The 21,324-nt window shown below is 45.6% G+C and overlaps 1 protein-coding gene across 1 annotated transcript; it reads left to right on the top strand.

Annotated features, from left to right (window-relative positions):
- The first annotated feature begins 4,539 nt into the window (after window positions 1-4,539).
- On the top strand, window positions 4,540-18,930 carry SMAD4 (SMAD family member 4). Its single transcript, XM_053448220.1, has 12 exons — window positions 4,540-4,822; window positions 9,148-9,469; window positions 10,170-10,344; window positions 11,215-11,244; window positions 12,013-12,231; window positions 12,479-12,598; window positions 13,440-13,553; window positions 14,038-14,088; window positions 14,666-14,849; window positions 15,698-15,866; window positions 16,258-16,396; window positions 16,963-18,930. Exons 2-12 carry the CDS (start codon window positions 9,230-9,232, stop codon window positions 17,172-17,174), a joined length of 1,653 nt encoding a protein of 550 aa, XP_053304195.1. The 5' UTR covers window positions 4,540-4,822; window positions 9,148-9,229; the 3' UTR covers window positions 17,175-18,930.
- Window positions 18,931-21,324: the final 2,394 nt, after the last annotated feature.

The raw sequence follows: 21,324 nt of genomic DNA, 5'->3' as shown, positions 1-21,324 counted from the left end.
TATTTCCCAAAAAAAATAATTTGGCCCCAATGAAAAAAAATAAAAAAGTGGCCCCAATGGAGCCGCCGAAGATACCGAGAGGAGGGAAACAGCTGGAAGAATACGGGTGACGGGCAGACAGAAGAGAGTAACCCCGGTGTCACTAAAGGGGGCAGATAACGATTTCATAGGCGTATAAACGTTTGAATTAAAGGGAAGCTCCCACCGTTTTTTTATTACTGGTATAAAATTAAAAAGGTTTTTTTAAAAATATTTTTCCTGTTTTCTTTTTTAAAAAAAAAAACAGTTCTAGTTTTTGCCCCATAATGTAATGTTTTTAGGCAGCTGGGTGTTATCACTGTATACAGCGCTGGGGGGGTTACATTACTGTATACAGCGCTGGGGGGTTATATTACTGTATACAGCGCTGGGGGGTTATATTACTGTATACAGCGCTGGGGGTTATATTACTGTATACAGCGCTGGGGGGTTATATTACTGTATACAGCGCTGGGGGTTACATTACTGTATACAGCGCTGGGGGGTTATATTACTGTATACAGCTCTGGGGGGTTATATTACTGTATACAGCGCTGGGGGGTTACATTACTGTATACAGCGCTGGGGGGGTTACATTACTGTATACAGCGCTGGGGGTTATAGTACTGTATACAGCGCTGGGGGGGTTACATTACTGTATACAGCGCTGGGGGGGTATATTACTGTATACAGCGCTGGGGGGGTTACATTACTGTATACAGCGCTGGGGGTTATATTACTGTATACAGCGCTGGGGGGTTATATTACTGTATACAGCGCTGGGGGGTTATATTACTGTATACAGCGCTGGGGGGGTTACATTACTGTATACAGCGCTGGGGGGTTACATTACTGTATACAGCGCTGGGGGTTATAGTACTGTATACAGCGCTGGGGGGGTTACATTACTGTATACAGCGATGGGGGGGTATATTACTGTATACAGCGCTGGGGGGGTTACATTACTGTATACAGCGCTGGGGGTTATAGTACTGTATACAGCGCTGGGGGGGTTATATTACTGTATACAGCGCTGGTGGGGGTTACATTACTGTATACAGCGCTGGGGGTTATATTACTGTATACAGCGCTGGGGGTTACATTACTGTATACAGCGCTGGGGGTATATTACTGTATACAGCGCTGGGGGTTATATTACTGTATACAGCGCTGGGGGTTATATTACTGTATACAGCGCTGGGGGTTATAGTACTGTATACAGCGCTGGGGGGTTATATTACTGTATACAGCACTGGGGGGTTATATTACTGTATACAGCGCTGGTGGGGGTTATATTATTGTATACAGTGCTGGGGTTTATATTACTGTATACAGCACTGGGAGGTTATATTACTGTATACAGCGCTGTGGTTATATTACTGTATACAGCGCTGGGGGTTTATATTACTGGATACAGCGCTGGGGGTTATATTACGGTATACAGCGCTGGGGGGGTTTATATTACTGGATACAGCGCTGGGGGTTATATCACTGTATACAGCGCTGGGGGGTTATATTACTGTATACAGCGCTGGGGGGTTATATTACTCTATACAGCGCTGGGGGGTTATTATTGTATATGCATAGCATCCAGTGGGGGTAAATCCAGCCGCTGCAGCAAGATCAGGTGAGCGTCTGCGGCTGAAGGCCAGTGGCTCCCCTGGCATTTGCCCCGTGTGCCCGATGGCCAGTCCGAGTCTGCCTCCATAGGTGGTATTTGGATGATGTTTCCTACTCAAACGCTGTCGATTGTTTAACCGTTTGGGTGCTTGAGGTCGGGACACGGGCGGTCTTCGCGTTTTGACGTATAAGCAGCTCATACCGTACAGGGATCCTATGTGTTGTTTCAGGAAAAGTTACTTAATAAACACTTTATTTAAGGCTCCGGCGCTGGCTTGGGGAACGCGGCAGGCGTAGTGTATGCAGACCCCTTTATGCACGTGCAAGTATTTTTTCCCATTTTGAAGAATGTATATTAAAGTATTCACAGAGGGTTACTCCCGGGGTACTGTTTTATGCATTAATCTGTAAACTGTCCCTTTAATTTATAAAAATTAAAACCGGTGCTCTGTTTTTCTTATTCTTACAGACTTAATAAGTGACCTCACTTCCGGTGCCTGTCCACTTTAACCCCTTCGCGACCTTTGCCGGTCATAACAAGAAGGTCACTAAATGACCTTTGACGGTCCTGAACCGTCAAAAAATTAAATAAGCTTAGAAAGTGATCAAGGATCACTTTCTTCGCTTAAACGGCCTTGCTGCAATGCCTCGATGTCGAGGCATTCAGCAAGGCCGAGATCGGCATCGGGGGCCATGTCTGGCCCCTCCCCGGGGCGTCAACAGCCGCCATACATTGTATGGCGGCGGACGCCCGTTTTAAAAGCGTTTAGACTTAAAAGCGTTTAAACTTAAATGGTGTCGCTGGAATGCCTCGATCGGGAGGCATCCAGCGACACCAAACACTTACCTTTGGATGGGCTGTGACCGCTCCGGAGAGCGGTCACAGCCGCCGCTGCCGGTGATCTTCGCCATCAAGCAAGATGGCGGCGGCCCGGGAACTACAACAATAAAGACGAAAAAGTTCGCTAGAGGGTCTCCAGACCCTCTAGAGAACTGGCTCCACTTGCTGGTTGAATACAGGTACTGCATTCAACCATGCAAGTCAATGGAGCCCAGCTTTCTAATCATTATGTGATTAGTAAAATATTCAAAAAAAAAATAATAAAAAAAAAAAATAAAAAAAAATGTGCTAACATTTAAAAATAATTATGCAGTGATGTCACTAGATGAACCATCCAGTACCAGCAAAATGTGTCAAAAAAATATAAAAAAAGTATTAAAAAAATAAAATAAAATTAAAAAATAAAGTTTATTATTTTGAGCAAGTGCTAAAATTTCTCAAAAATCTCAACAAAGAGTTAAAATAAAAGCACTTCAAATACCCAAGGGGTGTCTAATATATAAAAAAAATGGCTGATGGGGTAAATTGGAGTGGCTTAGCTCAAAGAAAGGGCATAGTGTACCTATCCAAAATGACTGACCAAAATGGAGAAAAAAAGCGCACTTCCCGAATGTGGCATTTTAAATCTGAAACAACCCAACAAATCCATGCATGTCGGGTATCACTGCACTCAGGAGATGTTCCTGAACACATATTGGGGTGTTGTTTGACAGTGACATATACCAGAACCTGTATATCTATAACTAAAGTACAATTTGTGTGAAAAAAAATAAAAAAAATTACTATTACAAAGTTTGACAAAGTGTAGTTCTATAATTGGTGCATGGAAAGGGTTAAAATAACAGCATTTGGAATACCCTGGGGTGTCTAGTTTTCAAAAATATATGGTTTGAATGGGTTAAATTGAGTTAACCGGCTTCAAAGATTTTCCAAAGAGGAGATGGAGGCAGAATGACCAAATGACCACCTGAATTACACATGCCCCAAAAGTAGCCTTTTACCAGCCAAACAATCTGACAAACCCATGCATGTGGGGTATCGCTGTACTCAGGAGATGCTGCTGAACACATATTGGGGTGTTGTTTGACAGTGACATATACCAGAACCTGTATATCTATAACTAAAGTACAATTTGTGTGGAAAAAAAAATAAAAAAAATTACTATTACAAAGTTTGACAAAGTGTAGTTCTATAATTGGTGCATGGAAAGGGTTAAAATTACAGCATTTGGAATACCCTGGGGTGTCTAGTTTTCAAAAATATATGGTTTGAATGGGTTAAATTGAGTTAACCGGCTTCAAAGATATTCCAAAGAGGAGATGGAGGCAGACTGACCAGATTTGTTAAAAAAGATTTGGAAATCATAAAACGCTGCTTGTACTTATTGCCCTATAACTTACAAAAAACAGCAAAAAAACATAAAAACATTGGGTATTTCTAAACTCAGGACAAGTAGTAGAATCTATTTAGCTAGTTTTTTTACTTGCTTTTTTAGGTGAGTAAAATATTTTTTAAATAAAAGTCATAAAATGTGTTTTTTTTCAATTTTTCACCATGTTTTTTTTATTTTTTTCATAGTAAATAAGATGATACGATCAATGGTATCTGAAGAAAGCCCATCTTGTCCTGAAAAAAACAATATATAACTTATGTGGGTACACTAAATGGGTGAGGAGAAAATTACACCTGAACACAAGCACCACAAAAGTGTCAAAACAGCCTCGGTCCCACAGGGTACAAAACGAAAAATGAGCCCGGTCCTTAAGGGGTTAACAGCACCTTTTGCCCTAACGTCAACGTTTTGCCCTCACCGAGATACAACCATGACACTGTGCACCCCACCCACTAAGCACCTAGCTCCTCCCCTCTCCCGTGGAGGCTCCGCCCTGATATTTACTACATAGCCCCGTTTGCCCTCAGCAAAATACACGAGACTCCGCCCAGTTGTAGTCCCTCCCATACATGGAATGTCCATCTTCCTAATTGTCACGCCCCCGTCTTCATCAGCCCCCCTCCGATTTGCCACGCCCTCTAATTCCCGCTGCTTGCCGGCTCCGCCTCCTGCCCTCTTCGCTGTCCCGGATGTAGCCGCCGCCGTCGCCGCCGCTCCTGCGCACTCCCGAGCTCAGCGGGTTTGTTGTTCGCGGCCTGTGCCGCTCTGGAGTCCGGAGAAAGGAGGGCGGGAGGTGGAGGACAGAGCCAGGGGTTTCGCCGCGCGCTCTATACCCGCATTCCTGTCTGAGTGAAGCCGTTCCCCCCTCACTGAGAACTCCACAGGACGCTCTAGGCCTAAAGACCTCCCGAGATCCCGGGCAGTGCAGCGTCCGGCTCGCGCCTGGCCAGGTAACTGTAAGAGCCGCTGGGGGGTTAGTCACTATAGCAGCCGCCAGCACAGGGTTATCGGGCTGCCACTCCCATGGTTCTTGGCCGTCACTGTTCTTCAGCTGCTGTGGACCGCAATTCCCATGGTGCTCGGCCTGTGGTAGGACTGAATCTCTAGCTGCGGAGCTTCTGTATACTGCAACCTCTGTCATACCCCGCCAGGCGCCCACTGCTGGGGTTTACTGCCACTCCCATGGTGCTCAGCCAGCTGTAGATGCTCAATCAGTCCTCTGGGGTTACAGAAAACTTCTCACACCGTATTGAGTAGATCGTGTCCTGTTTTGATGCTGCAGCTGCTGTGAACTGGAATTCCCGCCGTGGCTGAGCCTGATAGGGATTGTAGTTCCAACTCGGACATTCTCGGTGCTGACGGGACGCTGCAGCCGTGATGTTTCAATGCATGTGATGGCTGACAGGTCACTTCAAATGTATGTGATGCCCCATTGGGGGTGATTCTGCCTCTTCCCCTTACATAGGCGCCGTTTAAGAGGTTACATCGCTGCGGCTGGGTGTGATGGGAGTAGTGAAATCACACGGTGTTCAGTCTTGGTGCAGTTTCTCGGAATTGAGTTACTTTGCTTTGTTTTCTGGTGTCAGGTCGTGGGAGATGAGACTTATTGTTGCTTGGACCAGGGCCAGACTCGAGATAAGGCAGCCCTGGCACTTTAAGGCTTATACGCGGCCGGGCTGTGTAGCTGCACCCAGGCGCTGTTTCCGTGCGTCTCTGGCGTGTTAAATATGATCTCTGCGCCGGGCCCCTAAACCCACGCGTGTCTGATTTCCGCGTGACGTGCTGTCCACACGGGTATGCTGGGACGCTCCGTTTCTTACCGCCTTTCCATGAGCGCGGCCGTCTTTGGAGCTGTTATTGGGGTTTTGGGCCGCTGGGCGCTCTGGCCGGATGTAGATGACGCGTCTGATTTGGTCACAAGGCTCGATCCGCTCGGATGATGTCATCTGTTGGGCCAGCGGGCATAACATTTGGTTTGGATCTAGAAGCCAACGAAAAAAATCAGGAGCCAAATGTATTTTTCTAATTTATTACCCCCTGGTGTGCAGTTGGAGGATGTTTATTGTGGCAACACGGCACAAAACACGTCTTTCTTCAGTGCTGCACCGCTCTGTACTGTGCGCCAGTTAACCCCTTCATGACAAAAGGGTATTTTACACCGTAAAGACTCAAGCATGTAAGTTTAACCATTATTCTTACGCTTACACACTTGTAACACCATGCAGTAACACACACACGCGCTAAACAATCTTATGTACACACATGGTAACACCATACACTAGTACATACATGGCAATGCCATACTGTAACATACTCAACACACGCTAACACCGCACACACTTATACACATGCACACACTAGCTAACACTATGCATATATAAAAATACACACTCTTGACACGCACGCCCTGTATACAGCACTAAAATACATTAGACATACTCACTCGTTTACTCACACACACTGACACTACAGTATACTCGTGCACTCACTGACTCTGACACTACAGTATGCACTACTCCCCCTCTCATCTCAAGGAGACCTGGCTCTTAACGCACGTCATGTGACCCCGCTGGGTGCTTCGCGTTGGGGTCCGGGGTTTGTCGAGCCCCGCGTCAGGCTACCAGATTAGAGCTGTGCGAGATCTCTCCTGCTCTGCGATGGCGGGGATGGCGTAATATACCGGCTCGTCTGTCAGGTCTAGTTCTGTCAGGCCCTTTGAATGTAGGGACTGTGAGAGGCACCTCAGGAATAGTTGGCGCTATATAAATAAATGATGATAATCGTGGTCTTGAGCTTTCGGAGTTAACGAAACGTGCCGTAGCCTTTATTCTGTTCGTCCTTGCGTGGTGCAGCATACCAGTAATGGTTAGCTATAAGGCCGTCTGAGTGTCATGGGAGTTGTTGTTGGTCGCTGTAGCCGGAGGCCCGCTGCTTTCTGTGCCCGCTGACGTTCTATGTAATCGGTTCCCACGGTGAATATCCCTGGGTCTGCGTTTAGGTGTAAACGTGCAAGAACCGTCCTCGTGCAAAAACGTGCGAGACGAAGCTTCCTAACTCCGTGTTTGTGGAGATAGAGTAGTCTGATGGTCCTTGTGATCCATCGCTATTCCTGTTCGGTCCCCACGACCCCGACGTCCACAAGATTTCTTTCTTCTGGACGCTGTATTTTGCATATTAAAGTGGGGGGCACTAACGGAATAACGTCCCCTTTAAACATGTTTTTTTTGCTGCTGTTTCATTGTTTTGCGCACTTGCTTGATAAATAAGAGCGGTTCAGGGACAGCAGTACAGTTAGTTCCGTAATCTAATGAAACCTGGTTTTACTGTTCTGGTTCTAAAACATTCTCTTGTGTTTAGAACATCATCTTTACCGGCAGAACCTGGGCCCTCCAGCCATTATACGCACCGTAATGCATGCGATGGCCTCGTGGTCCCGTAAACGGATCCCCCCAGTGTGCATTCGCCCCTCCCCCGTTCTGTTTTCCATGGGGGGGGTGATGTGTTGTAGCCCGAAGAGGCAGTCTCTTTGTATTTTATCACTTTTGATAATGTTTGGTACTCGCAAAGGGTTACTCTGTGTATTTTACTAGGGCTTTTGGGGCATTAAACTGTCCTTTTTTTTTTTTTTTTTTTTTTTTCTTTTTTTTAACACTTGAGCAGAAAACAGGAAAAAAAACAGGGTTGGCTGACTGCCTAAAATCCCCGCATTCAAGAACCGCATCAGCTTAATCTGTTACTATAATTATCCCAAACGATTGAATCATTTACATAAATATATACACAACCGTTCAAACGTTTAGGGGTCACTCGGCGGTTTTCATGGAAAAGAAGGACATTTCTGGCTGTAACAAAATTGCAAAAAGAGTTTTCTAACAATCAATAATGATAAAGGGCCATTGGAACACAGGAGTGATGGGAGTGATAAAGGGCCATTGGAACACAGGAGTGATGGGAGTGATAAAGGGCCATTGGAACACAGGAGTGATGGGAGTGATAAAGGGCCATTGGAACACAGGAGTGATGGGAGTGATAAAGGGCCTCTACAACTATGAAGCGATTCCATAAAAAATTGCAGCTACAGTAGTAATTTACAGCATTAACCCCGTTTGCGCTGGATTTCTTATCCATTTCTTGTTATTTTAATGGACAAAATTAGCTTTTCGTTCAAAAAGGACATTTCTAAGTGACCCCAAACTTTTAAACGTGTGTGTGTATATATATATATATAGTGTGTGTGTATATATATAGTGTGTGTGTGTGTGTATATATATATATAATGTGTGTGTGTGTGTATATATATATATAATGTGTGTGTGTATATATATATATAATGTGTGTGTGTGTATATAATATTTAGTTTGTTTACTCTTTTGCCCATTAGCCTTCAGCTGTGAATGTTCGTCAGTTTTGTGCTGGTTTTGGGTATCTGTAGCCTTTATTACTTGCTGTTGGTTTCTGTAGTATTAGGACTCCTATACTGCCTGCTGAGGATTATGGGAGTTGTAGCTTGTTGTCAGCCAGTGTCGGAGGCACACTATATATTTTGGGCCGTGCTCGGTGGGACATGGCTACTCCTTGGGCGTCTCAGCTCTTCCTATCCATTAAGATATGAAGTTCAGTAAAAGATGCCGGTTACGGGGCGTCTATCACAGCGGAGTCGCGTTCTGTCACGTCATCGAGGCTCTGGTTACATTGATCGGTTCCAGATCGCATTCTAAGCGGCAGTCGCTGTGATTGGCTCGGATCCCGTACTGTTTGTTTTCCCTGTTTGTACCGGTAAGGGTTAAAACGCCGCGCTTTCATTCTCTGGGAACTTTGCTGAGTCGAAGCATTTTCCAGCGCGGGTTTTCGGCTTCGTCAGAGCGGAACTTTCCATGCGCGTTCTGTTTACATCGTGCAGAAGGTAAAGCGCCCGTCCCTCGGGGGCATGCCGCTGGCACAGACGGGGTTAACGGTCAGTGCGATACGTTCTTATCGTGAGCTGTGTAGTGTAACCGTGTAAAGCCTTTGTGTATTTTATTCCGGATTTATTCCAATATTGAGTTTAGAATTACCCCCCCCGCCCCCATCCAGTAACTTAAGGTGTCAATTCACCGGTAACTGCTCGTCATCTCATAGTTTGGGGGCTTCTTGCAGGAGGACCTCACCTGGGGGACCCTTCATAGTTAGGAGACGGGCCAGTCAGCGCTTGCTGTGATTGAGTTGTCGAGTTGTGGTTATTGTGTGTTGTGATGTGACACGGATACACACATCCGCTTCTTGTTGTGTTTTCCAGGACCCTGCAGACTCCCGCCTCTGCCGCGTACCATCGCTGAGACATTTCGAGCGAGGAAAGGAGACCCCGTTCTGCCGGCGACATGTCCATCACCAACACCCCCACCAGCAACGACGCCTGCCTCAGCATCGTGCACAGTCTCATGTGCCACCGGCAAGGAGGGGAGAGCGAGACCTTCGCCAAGCGAGCCATCGAGAGTCTCGTGAAGAAGCTGAAGGAGAAGAAAGACGAGCTGGACTCTCTGATCACCGCCATAACCACCAACGGAGCCCACCCCAGCAAATGCGTCACCATTCAAAGGACGCTGGACGGCCGGCTGCAGGCGAGTGCCACCAGGCCTCTTATTCATATTCTAAGTATTATTAATAATATGTTTTGTATCGGACATCGTGAACGTAGCACCTTCGACACAATGTTATAATGTTGGGGACATTACGGTAGCGGTGAATGCGCGTGGGATTCTGTTTGTGTCCGGCAGCCCGAGGCAAAGTGGGAAAACAATTTTTTTTTTTTCCCCCTGTTTTGCCAAGATATTCCAGAGAACGTCTAAACAATCTCAGGCAAAGATAGAAAGTAAAACGGTGTTCGAGCCACAAAACATTTTCGCAGACAAAATTATTTATATTAATATAGGAAAAGGTTAGAATGAGCAATTATATCAACATTTGAAATGACAAAAACTCTTTACTATTATATGTGAGTTCAAATTGTGAGACCTTTGTCCTGTTTGCATGTTGTACAGCGCTACGGCATATGATGCTTTATAAATCAATATATAATAGTATGCGGTCCAAGTTGTTTCAGCCAAAGCAATTGTAATCTATATGATGCCAAATATGTGAATGCGTTCCTATAACAGAGGTTTGTACGCCCGTCCGTTAGTCCTGGTTGAAGGGTCTGTTTGATAGAGAGGGGTTCTGGTTGACCCGCAGTATGCCGGTGAAAACGCAATCCTTCATTACCTCGCTCGTAATGTCGGCGTAAAGACGTGTTTAATGTGAATGCGTTCTCTCTGTGTGCAGGTGGCGGGCAGGAAGGGATTCCCGCATGTTATCTACGCTCGGCTGTGGCGCTGGCCGGACCTTCATAAGAACGAGCTGAAGCACGTGAAATACTGTCAGTATGCCTTCGACCTGAAGTGTGACAGCGTCTGCGTGAACCCGTATCACTACGAGCGCGTCGTCTCCCCCGGAATAGGTGAGGGATCAGAGGAGCCCTGTGTGTCGTGGGTTTGGTAGGAAAGATAATAAGTGCTTAACTCCTAAGTCGTCGTTTAAAGTGCCGCAGAGGCTCGATCGGAGACCTGGTCATTTATTTTTATTATTTTTTGATTAATCTTTCATGCCCTTCCCAAGCCAGCGATGCCTTTTAATCCTCCTGTCAATAAATCCCAGAGAAGGGTTTATGTCCCATCAAGTGCAACATTTGTTTCCAATCCTTTGTGCTTTAACTTCCGTTACCATCTCTGATGAATTACTGGATTTTTTTTTTGTTATTAACGTCGCTAATAAACGTTTATCTACCGCTATAAATATAATTTTTTTTGTTTTCGGCTACATTTTTTCTTCCCGTGTGAGGGATTCTCACGATCTGCTTATTGTTGGTGTAATGTTTAATATAGAGAATTACCCCACCATTGCCCGAGACACAGATTCCCCGCTCCCGATGGCCGATGTCGCTTCCTGTTTCAAGGGTAAGTATCCCCGGACTGTATACATTTACTAGTCCCGTGGCTAGTTTAATGTATACATTAGAAGGTGTGCCGCGTCTGTCCATCACACGTGCACGGAAATGGTGAGGAGGCAGGAGGGAAACAGTCGGCTCTGTAAACTTTTGCACGGTTCACGTTAGTTTTTTTTGGTGTTGGGATCAGTCTGATTTAGGTTGGAGGCAGGTTAAGAGCGAAGCGGCCGGCCACACTTTCCCCCCCTCCTTATTGCTGTATGGAATACCGAAGAACAATGCTTGGAGCATCTCGTCTTGCGCACCGCCGGTGCTCTTTGGTGTTTCGGAGATGTATCGGTTCTTCTCTTAGTAAATTAAAACCTTATTTTGTTTCCTTTGCAGATCTTTCTGGGCTGACGCTGCAGAGTTCTGGTACGTAATATTTTATTGGCCTGCTATACCGACGGAGACGCGCACAAATTCAGTTTTTAGATTTATACCAAATACCATATAGATTTTTTTGTCAAGTAAAGCAAGATTTATGAGCTCGGTCTTTCTTTGCTGGATGAGGGATAACTAGTATTTGTGGAACTGTATGGGGATGTATATCATACGATTAAATATTAGATAATTATGTATCTGGTTTATAGGCACAGTCAGTTCCCCCAAATTTTAATTGTATTTTTAATGCATTTTGGAGTTTATTGCTCCTTGAATACACTACACTTTACTCTGTGTAAAGTCGCGCAGGCATTCCTTAGAGTTCCGAGTTGGAATTATGGGGCTTCTGCTCCGTTTAAGTCCTCCCCTGTCTGTGTCTACCAAAGCATTAGTATATTCCCTGCCTGCACGTGCTCAGTAGGGCTCATTGAAGTCATTGAAGCACACAGATGGTGCGTGTGATTGGCTGCTGCTTCTCCCATTGCCTTGGCTAGTGCTACTGAGCATGTGCAGGAAGTGTACTGATGAACCCTTCCTGCTTTCAGTAGAGGCAGCCGAGGGAGGAGCTAAACGACACGAACTCCAATAATGCCTGAACCTGTGCGCATGCGCTGCAGTCCATGCAAAAAGTATTTAACATGAAAATAGGAAGAGACCCTCGCTGACAACTACTTATGATGAGGTCTTTGTGAATAGAGCGTATGTTGTGTTCATGTTAAGCTCGTGTCATATGGCTTGAATTTTTTTTTTTCATGCCAGCCCCGTCTGGCTTGCTGGTTAAAGACGAGTACGGCCACGACTACGTGGAGGCTCAGCAGGCTATATCCAGCGGGGATGGACACTCGCTCCAGACCATCCAGCATCCTCCCAGCAACCGATCGTCCAGCGAGAGCTACAGCAACTCCTCGCTGCTCGCGTCCAGCGAACCCAGCACGCCCAATGCCTCCACCTTCTCCAGCATTCCCGTCGCCTCCACAAGTGAGTCCTAGCCATGCAGATCCTAGCCCGGCGGTGGCAGGCGAGTGACCCCACATGCGCATAATATAATATATATATTTATAAGTTAATTGGTTACATTTTTGGGGTGCTGGTTGCTAGGGAGATGTGACGCTTTCCGAATAGCGTGTCCCCCCTGTAGATCTGTCGCCGTGCTGTGGTGCCGTATGGCGGTATGCTTTAGCCGGGCGCCGGTGCTGATTACATGTGTTCGGTCTCTTTCCCGTAGGTCAGCCGGCTAGTTTATTGGCAGCCGCTCACAGCGATGGACTGCTGCAGATCGCGTCGGTGCCCCCCCAAGGGTCGCAGCAAAACGGCTTCAGCGCCCAACCCGCCACATATCATCACAGTAAGTGGCTCGTCTTCCGCAGCAGTATCTTTTCCCAAATGTATAAATTTTTCAGTTTTTTTCTCTTGTATTTTCATGGGAAAACCTGATTTTCTCGTGGCATATGTATTAATATGCCGTGATATTTAATAGTGGTCTTTCTCATCCCCCCGATAGAGCGTGAATCTCAGCGCTTTGTCCATATAGCACGATACTCCATTTCAGTCATCTCGCCTTTTTTTTGTTGTTGCATGAATTTCCATCGCACCGTCGTGTTGGAACCTTCTTATTCCAAAACGACACCGAGCTGGATTTAGGGTCGGAGATAACAATTTAAGTGAATAGCAGTCGTGGCATCGATTGTAGTGGGGAAAAAATAAGAGAGAATTAATGTTTTATTCCCAATTCATTAAGAGATACGATGGGGGTCTGTTGACTAAACGAAGAGTTTGCAGGAGAATCGTTACGAAGAGCCGACGCTGGCAGGCTTCTCCGGCACGAAGGGCTGAGCTGGAGACTGAAAAGGATCTCCCTGATTAAACTATACATTAGGAATGGCTTAGCCGACCCTGTATATAGTATTAACTTATTGGGGATAATGTAAAGTCATGGAGTTTAAAGCACGACTCTCCAGCCAACTCTTCCTTTAGTGAATAAGCCCCAATGTGCCGCTTTTTCATCTTCCCCGTTGATTGCGGTTCCGTTACTCCGGCTTTGGGTCCAGCTCACGGTCCTGAGAGACCCCCGCTCTGCCATAACATTTGTCTGGAGACCCCTCCATCGTTGAGACATATTGCTTACACCGCAGATTAGCGAGACACGCGGGCCGGCGTTAGTAACCGTGTTATCTATGATATTATAGACAGTACCACAACCTGGAGTGGAAGTAGGACAGCAACTTACACACCTAATATGTCTCACCACCAGAATGGACACCTTCAGCATCATCCACCCATGCCCCATCCCGGACATTACTGTAAGTTTCTTTTCCAATATGGTTTTATTTATTTTGCACATTTTCCAGAATCATCCACTTAGTTTCCAACAGTTTTTTTTCTTTCTTTATTATATATTTTTCTCCTGCATTGCACTTCTTTTGGGGGAAAAGTAGTCTTCAGTCTCATGGTGTTAGTCTCGGGGCCGCTGCGCACGGCACTAGATTTCACGTTACGCCATGTGCTGGGAAATGATGTAAATATTCCAGCCTTTTCTCTACATGGTATAGAGATTTAAAGCTGTTGGGAATAGTCTGCATGCGCCAGCAGTCCTTACCCGCAGGGCGTTCATAAAGAGCAGAGAGGGCTGTGGCCATGTACGTTACCGCCTTCCCAACCCCCTCCTGAAGATGTCGGTCATAGAAAAATATCTAAAACTAATAAACGATGCAGCCGTGCCAAAATAACCAGTTATGTTTTCTTCTGAAGTTGCTGTAAAGTTAATTTTTTTTTTTCTTGTTGCAGGGCCCGTGCATAACGAGCTGGCGTTCCAGCCCCCCATCTCAAATCACCCCGGTGAGCATCTTATTTATTATCTGAACCGGGAGGTTTCATGGGTGGTCTTTTTAATTATGCGGGACGGCTCCGCCGCTTTTGGTATGCAGGCACGTTGGCACCGGGTGTCTGCGCATGTGCGCTTTCCCGAGTCTGCTGCCCGGCAGGCGGCTTGTTTCCCTATGGACAGGTGTCGGTGAATGATACAATGTCTCACTGATCCTGTCTTTTAGTCCAGCGCTCTAAACCTTTCTAATGGTGGTTGCCGATTTAAAATGCGCTACATACCATACGAGCATCTGCCGCCATTTTGTTCTCTGGCCTCCAGGTCGGGGCCCCATCAAGTCATTTCTTCTTTTTGTTGTTGCTGCTCTTTGGCGGTTTATTAAGGACCTTCAGCCTTTGAAAAGTTATGTGGGGTGAAGGGATATTGGTGGCAGGCTTCTTGGTCCCGTCCATGCTGTGTAAGGATAGTAGATCTGACCCGACGCTGCACGTTAATAGGTCCATCACCGCCATCTTTGTGGTTCTGCCGTCTGCTTCCCTTCCCCCGCGGGCTGCGTCTTCATTGGTGTTGAATGTGTTTTTGTCTCCGCAGCTCCGGAGTATTGGTGCTCTATCGCCTACTTTGAAATGGACGTTCAGGTGGGGGAGACCTTCAAAGTCCCGTCGAGCTGCCCCATCGTCACTGTCGACGGCTACGTCGACCCATCTGGCGGGGATCGTTTTTGCTTAGGCCAGCTTTCCAACGTGCATCGAACCGAAGCCATCGAGCGGGCAAGGTAATACCGCTTTCCGTTCTCTTTATTAGAGTGTAAGCTTTGAGGTCAATGACAGTTTAACCCTTTAAGTTCATATTCATCCAGGCCTTTTGGTCTGAAGCACATCATGTGATCTCTAGTGGTTAATTGGTAAAACTCAGTCGTGGAGCAGTCATTGGGGGCGTTCCGTTGGTTACCATGGCGACTGCTTCTCTTTACTGCTTTTCAGTTGATATGTAAACCCCAGCGTTCTCGTAATCCCATTTATTGCTTTAATTCTTATTTTCTAATATTAAGGGATATTCAACATTTAATTGCAATCGACTTAATACTGAAATATTACCGATGTGTGATCAACTGCAGAGCAGTGTAACAAGGGTTAGCGCAAGCGCATGTTTGCTTGTCTGTAGAGCTGGCACTTGAACTGCGTACGTTAATCCTGCAACATCATCCGGAAGCTGCTTAGAAATAATGTTTGGGGGGAAAAAAGGGACGATATGTAATCTAGGGCAGAATTTTGAAGTGGCCTATTCTGTATCATCCTACTGAGGGAATGTTTGTCGGTGAACAATAGTGTGTCTCAGTCTTAATAACCCAGAGGGTGACTCTGACTACTAAAAGTCTGCAAAGGGCTGCGCTTCATTGGCGTTTCCATAAAGCATCAGCTCAGTGCGGCGTCTGATCAGGAATCGTCACCTGACATGTCATGTGACCGAAAACAATGCCCCCCCCAGCAGAGTTAATTTATCAGATGTAAATAGCGCTGTACAGAGCGCTCAGACATTGTCTATGGGGCTTTAAAGCTCTATCCCAGCACGGTTTTGTGTCTATTCGCTGTATTTTAGTGTCGTCTTTGTCTTTCTGCGCAGGTTACACATCGGGAAAGGCGTTCAGCTGGAGTGTAAGGGAGAAGGCGACGTCTGGGTCCGCTGCCTCAGTGACCACGCCGTGTTCGTTCAGAGTTACTATCTGGACAGGGAAGCGGGTCGCGCTCCCGGGGACGCCGTGCACAAGATCTATCCGAGCGCTTATATCAAGGTAGCCGTGATGCTGTCGTTATTAGCCATGTTACGCATCAGTCTATGTCAGAAACATTTTTTTCCCTGCTGTAAAGACTCGGACCTTATGCATCCCATGCATGTTTAATACCCTCTCTGTATTACCCTCTACCACTTCTGCTGGGAAGACTGTTCCACTTTTTTGTAAAGTAAAAAATGTTAAATTGTATATTTTTCATATAGATTAGACTGATCTGCATTAAAATAAAGATCATTAATTGTGTATAAAAGGTTATGTGGTTGAGGGGTATCATGTTTTAAGAAACAGCTACTCTTGTGAAAATAATTCTGGGGCCCGATCTGCTAAACTGACTGTTGCTGACTGTTAACAATGTATAGTCTGACTTTCTTCCCTCTCTGTCTTGCTCCAGGTGTTCGATTTGCGCCAGTGCCACCGACAGATGCAGCAGCAGGCGGCCACAGCGCAGGCGGCAGCTGCAGCGCAAGCCGCCGCCGTGGCCGGTAACATCCCGGGGCCTGGATCGGTAGGCGGTATAGCTCCGGCCATCAGTAAGTAGCTACCTCACATGTATCGTGTATGGCGGATAAAATGAGCAGATTCTAAACGGTCGTTCTCTTTATTTAATCCTTGGTTGGAGTGTCTTGGATGCGACGAGCTTTTTAGTGTAACTAAGATATAACAGGTTTGCACTCCGGAGGCGCGGTTGTTGGTGACGCTGTTATGGGGTCTTATAGGGTCCTCTTTGTCATTATGTTGAAACCTAATGTATTCAGAAGCTTTTGCTTCCTCCGCAGAAGTGGGTGACGTTTGCCCCCCCCCCTAGTTACTTTATGATGCCGTAAAGGCTCTACCTAGAGACCTAAGCTTATAGAAGAAGGAAAAAAATATATATATATTAAATGTTTCATATACAAGATGTCAAAGGAGCGAGTCTCAGGGTTATTAGGAGAGATCCAGACAAATGTCTGACGGCTACGGTCTTGGCACTCGTGCGACTTTCCTCCATCTTTTTCCTTGTGTTGCGCCTCTCTTAGTAGACCGTATAGCGTATACCTGCCGTGGGCTTAACGAGACGGGCAGAAGCGCTGTGAACAACCCTTCTCTGTCTCCGCAGGTCTCTCGGCGGCGGCCGGCATTGGCGTCGACGACCTCCGCAGACTCTGCATCCTGCGCATGAGTTTCGTTAAAGGCTGGGGTCCCGACTACCCGAGGCAGAGCATCAAGGAGACCCCCTGCTGGATCGAGATCCATCTTCACCGAGCTCTCCAGCTGCTGGACGAAGTGCTTCACACCATGCCCATCGCAGACCCCCAACCTCTGGACTAACGCCCTCCTCTGTGTCAATCAGGACCCCGTCACTAATTTGTATATATATTACATTTCCAAGATCGAAGGCTGAAGACTGCAATCATGTTTATCACGACAATACACGCATCGGCTCGGCGCAGGGCTGGGATTAACTGCGTCCTTGTTTAGTTGTAATAAAGTACCCGTTACTTTTTTTTTTTTCTGTCTCTTTCCGCCGCTCTTCGCTGACAGAAGTTTGCTTTAAATGGAGTTTAGCCAAATATGCAGAAATCTTGGAATAAGCGAAGAGCTCATAAATCGGAGATTTTCGTGTTTTTCCCAGCTTTTACGCTCCGCGCGGCAAAAACGGGATAAAACGTTACTTTAGCAAACCCTGCCGCGTGCATCAAAGCATCAGATGGAGGAAACCACCCCTTAGGTATAACAGGGGTCTGCGCATCAGGAGGGTCCGCGGAGACCGATGGCAAACCTGGACTGTGACCCTCGACTCTGCAAGGAATTGATGGCCGTCGGACAACAAAGGATTTTAATGGTTTTTATTTCTTTACAGGCTGTTTTGTTCTGAATGTGGTAAAAAAAAAAGGTAATTTTGGAAATAGTTCTACAGAAGTTATATCCTCTCAATTAAAGCTAATAGAGCATGGGGTGTATAGAACGGGATGTATAGAACAAAGAAGCCAATTCTGCGTTATACGTATAAAGTTTACTGATCTGGGGAAAGTCATTGTTCTAAAACGAGGGTTGGGGGTAGAGCTAGGTCAGCATGAATTAATCTGCGGAGGAATAACTCTTTCATAACGTGTGTAGCTGGGAGGTCAGATAATGGCATAGAGACAATAAGTTCAGGAGTATGGTGACCTTTGATGCAACGATTAGCGGGTAAAGTGTAATTTAGGCAATTTAGTGTGAGAGCAACATAAATGTAGCTGTGCGAAGGAATAAAAGATGAGGCATCAATCGCAAGGTAGCCTCGTAACCGGACTAACGTGCCTTGAGCCTGAGAGCGGTGGAGAGCGAGTGGGAACCGGGGCTTGGCTTGATTTATAAAGCGCCGTTCCTTTAAAACATCCTCTTCCCATCAGCATATACACGAAACACTTAAAATCTGTATTTTTTGGAAACGCCAAAGTTTGATCATTCTTGCAGCCCTTTATTAAGGTGAAAGCCTCGCTGTGTGTTTTGTGCCATATCGTATGCAAGATGAAATTGCCGTTTAGTTGCCGACCTTCCTTTTTAGAAGAATGGACGCTCCTAAGCTTACTTTTATTTTTTTTTCTCCTTGGAAGCTTTTATGCACCTTTTTTTCTTTTCGTTTATAAACCTAAACCTTGTAAATTGTAAATCCTCCAAACGTCGCTCCTGTCTCATTCATTTCGCAATTTACGTTTTTGTCACAATGTATATAACAAATGGTTTTTAAGTTGCCAATTTGTCTTAACCGCTCTGACGGAGAAAGCCAAACCTTTTTTTTTTTTTGCGTGTCCTCGGCTCACACGTGTGTAATATTACCTAGATCATGCCGCCGATGGTCGGATCGTTTGGGAATGGCCTTGTATAGACAGTAGTTGCGATGATAAAAGGATCATGTACGCTTTGTATGTAGATGTTAGAACCTTTAATATCCGGAGGAGAGACTTGTAGCCACTCGCGTAGCGCTCTGTTCCTTTTCTATGCCGCCGTGGTAGCGTCTTTGTTGACTTGTACAGTAGAAAGTGACTTGTGTTCTAACAAATTACTAATTCTCAATAAACAGCCGTTTGTTTATTACGGAGAACTCGCTTCTTCTTCCCATCGGCGGCCTGAACGTTACAAGCCCTCAGAGACACTCGATTTCCACGCGTGAATCTGCGTCTATAAGCTTTGCAAAGTGACTTCTTGGCATCCGTGGCGCGACGTTTAACCCTTTCAGGACGGAGCTGTTTTTATTATTTGTACCCTTCGTGACAATGGCTTTTTTTAACACTCCTGCAGCCCTCGTGTTTAGCTGAAATTTTCTCCTTACTGAACCCACACGATTTTTATATATATATATATATATATATATATATATATATCTCTTTTCAGGACAAGAAGGGCTTTCTTTAGATACCATTATTTTGATCTAATTTACTATAAAGCATTTTTTTTTTTTTTTTTTATTTATAAAAAAAAACCTACAAATCTCCAAAAGCTAATGAAAAAATCTGCTAAATAGACTTGTCTGTGGAGCGGTCGCAGCGTGTCCTGGGATGGGTTTTCGGTGTCGCTGAATACCGTTTTGATGTTTAATATGCGTCGCCGCTCTGGAAAGCGATCGGATGCGGCCCCTGATGCAGTTTTTGGTCTTGCTGAATGCCTTGATGTCGCGGTAATCTCAGCAACACTGTCTGTGATCTTGGATTATTTGGAGATCAAAATGGGAAATCGCAGTTCGGTTTGTTAAGAGCGTCTGAGTTGGTCCGAGATTTATAGTTAGAGACGCTCCAGCCAGCATATATCGTGCATTAAAGTGCGTCCGTTATGTATCCTGGGCTGAGGGGGCAATAGTCCCCCGATACAAAACCCTCTTGGGTGATCAAGCCCCCCCAGTGTACTCCTTTCCATGTATCTATTTGATGAAGCTCTGCGTAAGTCGTCTGTGCCATATAAATAAAATAATAATAATCAGAATTTCTTGAATGCAGTAAATATACACCAGGCTCTGAGCGGTGCTTTCCGGAATGTCCACTGGGTGGCGCACTCATTCAGCATTTAATATTGAATATGTAATACTGTTTGTGCAGAATGTGATCTGTATGCTTGTCATGTTCAGGCACAAACAGTCTGCGCTCCTCCATTATAAAGCTATTTCTTCCTTTTCGTGAAGTTACTTTTCCCTTTTGGTAGAAAATGATTGCTTCAAGCCTTTACAGAGGTGGCGGGAGGAGAAGCGTTATACCCATAGGGCAAGAAACTGATATTCCTGTCTTTTGCTGCAGATAATGACACTTTTTGACAAGCGCAAAGCTCATGCTGTAAGATATGGGTTGTTAAAGGTAGTTTTAGGTATTGTGTGTGATTTTAAATGATTTTACTGACTCTATTGTAACCGCGCTACGGAATCTGCTGGCGCTATATACATAAATGTAATGTAACGTAGTTTAGCATTGGCTCTGCCATCTGCCGTAATGAAGGCTGCCTGCCTGCCTGCCTCCAGGTAAGCATCAGCTTGCAGACAGCCCCCCCCCGTGATTCACATGTTTGCAGAACTAAAGGAATGTTATACTTTTGGAACGGCGTCGGAGGGATAGTAACATTTTCAGAGAATTTTAAGGATAGAGAAAAAAAATCAGTCCAACTTTTACTTCATTTCATAAAATGTATTTACTTTATATTTTTTTTCTGTTCATTAAAGGGACCCTCCAGCCCTTGTATGCTGTAAAGCTGCGGGGTCCCTTTAAACGCCGCAGCCAGGTATGGTTTACTCATTGCTGGCGAGGGGAACGCTTTCCAGCCGCTGACTGCTGCTTCAAGCGGCCAATCCGGGGCGAGAATTTTTCCGGACCACGGAGGAGAACGGCAGCTGCCCAGTCGATGTAGTATTTCATTGGCTGCATGAACACGAATTAGCGTTGCTGTCGCCCAATAACGCTAAAGCAAAAGGTCGATCTCGGGGTACGCTCAATGGTTACCTGCCTGCAAAGACCTCTGTCTCAGGACAAAAACTCCCATCAGCCCCATCTAGTCAGCCTATTTTTCCTGCTATAAAGACTCAGAAGTTACTCTGTCGTTGGTCTCGTCTTCGTGAGCCGTATGCCTATCCCATGCATGTTTAAATTCCCTCACTTTATAAACCCTTACCGCTTCTGCCGGGAGGCTGTTCCGTTTATCTACCGTCCTTTTAGTAAAGTAAGAGCACTGCGTGTAGTTCAGAGGCTCCTGACTGATGATGCAGTTTTATGTAAGCTTTTGAAACTTGGTTATTGACGTATTTTAGACTTTGAGGGATTAGTAGGCCTTCTGGGCTAAAAATAAGTGAACGATTCATTGGTTGCCGGGGGTTATGAAATGATTTTAAGTCAAATCTTGATTCAAGAGAATGAATTGAAAGTCGTTGAACAATAAATATCGCATAAAATAGAGAATTATCATTTCAGTAATGAATTCATCATCGAGGTATAGACAGAAAATCTCCCGATCGATAAGAATT

The sequence above is a fragment of the Spea bombifrons genome, chromosome 1, assembly GCF_027358695.1.
Source record: "Spea bombifrons isolate aSpeBom1 chromosome 1, aSpeBom1.2.pri, whole genome shotgun sequence".
NCBI lineage: Eukaryota > Metazoa > Chordata > Amphibia > Anura > Pelobatidae > Spea > Spea bombifrons.
The sequence above is the reverse complement of the archived record's forward strand: the minus strand, read 5'-3'. Positions and strand labels throughout refer to the sequence as shown.

Excerpts from the sequence above, each read along its gene's own strand:
- SMAD4 (XM_053448220.1), top strand. The coding sequence starts at position 9,230 with ATGTCCATCACCAACACCCCCACCAGCAACGACGCCTGCCTCAGCATC. Across the intron at positions 9,470-10,169 it reads CGCTGGACGGCCGGCTGCAG|GTGGCGGGCAGGAAGGGATT; the intron begins GCGAGTGCCACC and ends CTCTGTGTGCAG. Across the intron at positions 11,245-12,012 it reads GCTGACGCTGCAGAGTTCTG|CCCCGTCTGGCTTGCTGGTT; the intron begins GTACGTAATATT and ends TTTTCATGCCAG.